Consider the following 4,177-nt stretch of genomic DNA (forward strand, 5'->3'; position numbering starts at 1 on the left):
CTAGGGCTCTGGAGTTATAAAAAGCTCCCATGTGTCACTTTTCAGCATTTGGGCAGCTGCCAAATGCCACCCGGACTGCCCTGCTGCCCTCCCAAGGTGTGCCCCTGGACTGATGGGCTGGGCTTGGCAAAAGCAGCTGGAGGTTATCGAAAATCTGTTGTAAGGAGCATTGTTAACTTATAATAAAAATCGAATCCAAAACATGCTTTTGCAATGCCCCCTCCCAATATCCACCAGAGGCAAAGGCAGAATTAAGAAGCAGGGTCTTGAGACGTAGGAAAGGAGAATGAACCCCACGCAGGAGGAGGACAGGCTGCCCCGACTTTGGTCCACTTGGCCAGGGGGTGAGCACCACCTGCCTTGGGGAATGACTCTGGGCCCATCTCAGGTGTGGCTGCAGGTGACACATCTTCTCTTCCTGTCCACCCCCAGCCCCATGGCCTCCCTCCCTGTCCTGCAGAAGGAGAGCGTGTTCCAGTCGGGAGCCGCCCATGCCTACAGAATCCCTGCCCTGCTCTACCTGCCTGGGCAGCAGACCCTGCTGGCCTTCGCGGAACAGCGGGCAAGCAAGAGGGATGAGCACGCAGAGCTGATTGTCTTGCGCAGAGGAGGCTACGATGCATCCACCCGCCAGGTTCAGGTGAGGCAGGAGGTGTCTGCACTGGCTCCTCAGGGCTCTGCCACACCCTTTGCTGCTGTGATCAGGGGCCAGGCCTGGATCTCAGGGAATACAGGGACAACTTTATCCCTCAATGGCGGAGGTCCGGAGGAGAGATAGAGCAGAGAAAGTGCCCCCAGTGGTCACCTGGACCTCTGGGTTCACCATGAATTAGTCCAGTTGGCCTCCATCTGTTTTCCTGAATGATTGCATGAGTTGCCCAGCATCCTTGATAACCTGAAGGAGGAATAGTTCCGTGTTGCATAATGGGTGGTTGTGTCCTTTGAATAAAATTAAGTTGGGGACCTGGGGTGGGGTGATGGCTTGTGTCCTGAAGTTCCATCTTATAGATTAAATAATTAATCCTGATGACAGCACCCAAGGCTGGCTGATCGTAGTGGAAGAGTTTAATATTATTATCATTCCTTTGTGGTCATAACTACACAGCTGTTCAAAGCATGGGATTTGAAGCAGATGGACCTGGGTTCAAGTCCTGGTTCCGCCACTGACCAGAGGTGTGGCCTAGGCAACTCCTCCACCCTGTCTCAGTCTCTTGTTCACTGTAATAATGGAGCTATTAACACCTGTCCCCCAGGGGTTTAGGCATTAGATGAGACCATGGATGTTAGACTTTTGGTGCTGTGTCTGTGCTTAGAATAGCTCAATGGGGGTAGCTGTTAATAAATGGGGACAGACAGCACATGTGACATAGACTTGGGGATTCTGGAGGTTCAATGTGACTCCTCCTTGGCTGCATGAGTAGGATATGGAGTGTAGAAGGTGAGAGGTGACCGTCACATTCTGTCTTGTACTGGTCAGGCTACTGCCCCTCCCACCAGGGCTTTGCTATACAAGGATGGCAAGCTGGACTGGGGTGGGAAGTGGAGGATGAAGTTGGGAATGGCTCATGCACGAGTCATCTTCGTATCTTGTGGTCTGGCAGGTGGGTGTTCTGTAAATGCATATTGATGGCAATGGAAGGAACACAATCACTCAGCCAAGCGTGGCTGCCTTGGAGTGGTGAGGTGGATCCCCGGGTCCCACAGCTCTGGGGAAATGTGGCGAGGAGGATATGAGTGTTGGGTGAAGAGTTCTCCTCGATGACTTTTGACTCTAACCCGGGAGACACGCCCGTGCCTACCCCTCCCACGCATGCAGCTCCTGGCACCATCCCCAGCTGTTTCAAGGCTGCCTTCTTTCTCTCTCCTCGCTCAGTGGCAAGCTCAGGAGGTGGTGGCCCAGGCCCAGCTGGATGGACACCGGTCCATGAACCCATGCCCCTTGTATGATGCGCAGACGGGGACACTCTTCCTCTTCTTCATTGCCATCCCTGGGCAAGTCACGGAGCAACAGCAGCTGCAGACCAGGGCCAATGTGACGCGGCTGTGCCAAGTAACCAGCACTGACCACGGGAGGACCTGGAGCTCCCCCAGAGACCTCACTGATGCGGCCATCGGCCCAGCCTACCGGGAGTGGTCCACCTTTGCGGTGGGCCCGGGGCATTGCTTGCAGCTGCACGACAGGGCCCAGAGCCTGGTGGTGCCCGCCTATGCCTACCGGAACCTTCACCCCATCCAAAGGCCGAGCCCCTCCGCCTTCTGCTTCCTCAGCCATGACCATGGGCGCACGTGGGTGCGAGGGCACTTTGTGGCCCAGGACACCCTGGAGTGCCAGGTGGCCGAAGTCAAGGCTGGGGAGCAGAGGGTGGTGACCCTCAACGCAAGAAGCCACCTCCGAGCCAGGATCCAGGCCCAGAGCACCAATGACGGGCTTGATTTCCAGGAGTCTCAGCTGGTGAAGAAGCTGGTGGAGCCGCCGCCCCAGGGCTGCCAAGGGAGTGTCATCAGCTTCCCCAGCCCCCACTCAGGGCCCGGTTCCCCAGCCCAGTGGCTGCTCTACACTCACCCCACACACTCCTGGCAGAGGGCCGATCTGGGCGCCTACCTCAACCCGCGACCTCCAGCCCCCGAGGCCTGGTCGGAGCCAGTACTGCTGGCCAAGGGCAGCTGTGCCTACTCAGATCTCCAGAGCATGGGCACCGGCCCCGATGGGTCCCCCTTGTTTGGGTGTCTGTACGAAGCCAATGATTACGAGGACATTGTCTTTCTCATGTTCACCCTGAAGCAAGCCTTCCCGGCTGAGTACCTGCCTCAGTGAGCCCACCATGCCCAGCACAAGGGCCTCGCTTTCACCTGCACTCCTGGCTCGGAGGCTCTGCGGTTGCCTCTCCTTCCCATGGCCCCTGGACGTGGGGGCCACTCTGGGCTCCCTTCGATGCTGGTGTGTGGAGAGAGGTCCACCTCTTGCCCTTTTCCTCCTGCATGGTTCCAGTCTTCCCAAAAGGTTCTATTTCAGCCCAGAAACCACAAGTGCCTGGCTGCCCGTCGCCCCTCCATAGGGAAGGCGTGGAGGGTCCTGCAGCGCAGCTGTCACCTTGCCTGCCTGTCCCCCAATCCCAGCTTTGTGTAGGTCTTGACAAATTTCCTAGTTCAACCCCTTCCTTCTCGGGAACCACTCATTGCGTTCCTGGGGAAGAACTGAGACCACGTTGTAAATTAGCAGAGATGTGTGAGTGTCCATGTGTATCTGCGTGTGCATGTGTGTTCGTGTGTGTCCATGTGTGCCTGTGTATTCACGTATCTGTTCATGTGTGTTTGTGTGTGTCCATATATGCCGGCATGTGCACGTGTTCATGTGTGTTTGTGTGTCCACGTGTGTCTGTGTGTTCATGTGTGTTCATGTGTGTCCATGTGTCTCCACGCATGTGTGTTCATGTATGTGTATATGGGTGTGTCTGCGTGTGCGTGTGTTTGTGTCTGTGTGTGTGCATGTGTGACTGCGTGTCCATGTGTGTCTGCATATGCATGTGTGTTGGTGTGTGTCCATGTTCGTCTGTGTGTTCATGTGTCTGTGTGTGTCTGTGTGCATGTTTGTTCATGTGTGTGTGTGTTTGTGTATGTATCCTTGCCAATGCTTTGGGGCAGACAGCATGGGGAATAGCTTTGCAGGGAGTAAGGTAGGGTCTGGGAGAATTAAGCTAGCTTAAGTCATTGTATTGGTGTCTTAGGGCTGCCGGAACAAATTACCTTAATCTTGGTGGCTTAAAGCAACAGAAATTTGTTCTCTCACAGTTCTTTCTGGAGGCCAGAAGCCTGAAATCAGCACGTCTGAAAGGCTCCGTGCCCTCTGGAGGTGCTGATGAGGGGGGCCCTCCCTGCTTCTTCCAGCTTCTGCCGGCTCTTAGCAATGCCTGCTGGTCCTTGGCTTGTGGTCGCATCACTCCAATCCCTGCCTCAATCCTCACGTGGCCATCTCCTCCTCCTCCTCTGTCTCCTGTGTCTTCTCTTCTATGTTTATAAGGATACTTGTCACTGACTGGATTTAGGGCCCACTCACAATCTCAGCTAATGCAACCTCCGCCTCTCGGGTTCAGGTGATTTTCCTGCTTCAGCCTCCCAAGTAGCTGGGATTACAGGCACGCACCACCATGCCTAGCTAATTTTTGTGTTTTTAGTAGAG

The 4,177-nt window shown here is 55.2% G+C and overlaps 1 protein-coding gene across 1 annotated transcript; it reads left to right on the forward strand.

Moving 5' to 3' along the window:
* Nucleotides 1-436: 436 nt before the first annotated feature.
* On the forward strand, nt 437-2,815 carry NEU2 (sialidase 2 (cytosolic sialidase)). Its single transcript, XM_011980247.1, has 2 exons — nt 437-640; nt 1,874-2,815. Exons 1-2 carry the CDS (start codon nt 437-439, stop codon nt 2,813-2,815), a joined length of 1,146 nt encoding a protein of 381 aa, XP_011835637.1.
* Nucleotides 2,816-4,177: the final 1,362 nt, after the last annotated feature.

The sequence above is a fragment of the Mandrillus leucophaeus genome, unplaced genomic scaffold (genome assembly GCF_000951045.1).
Source record: "Mandrillus leucophaeus isolate KB7577 unplaced genomic scaffold, Mleu.le_1.0 Scaffold21, whole genome shotgun sequence".
Taxonomy (NCBI): domain Eukaryota; kingdom Metazoa; phylum Chordata; class Mammalia; order Primates; family Cercopithecidae; genus Mandrillus; species Mandrillus leucophaeus.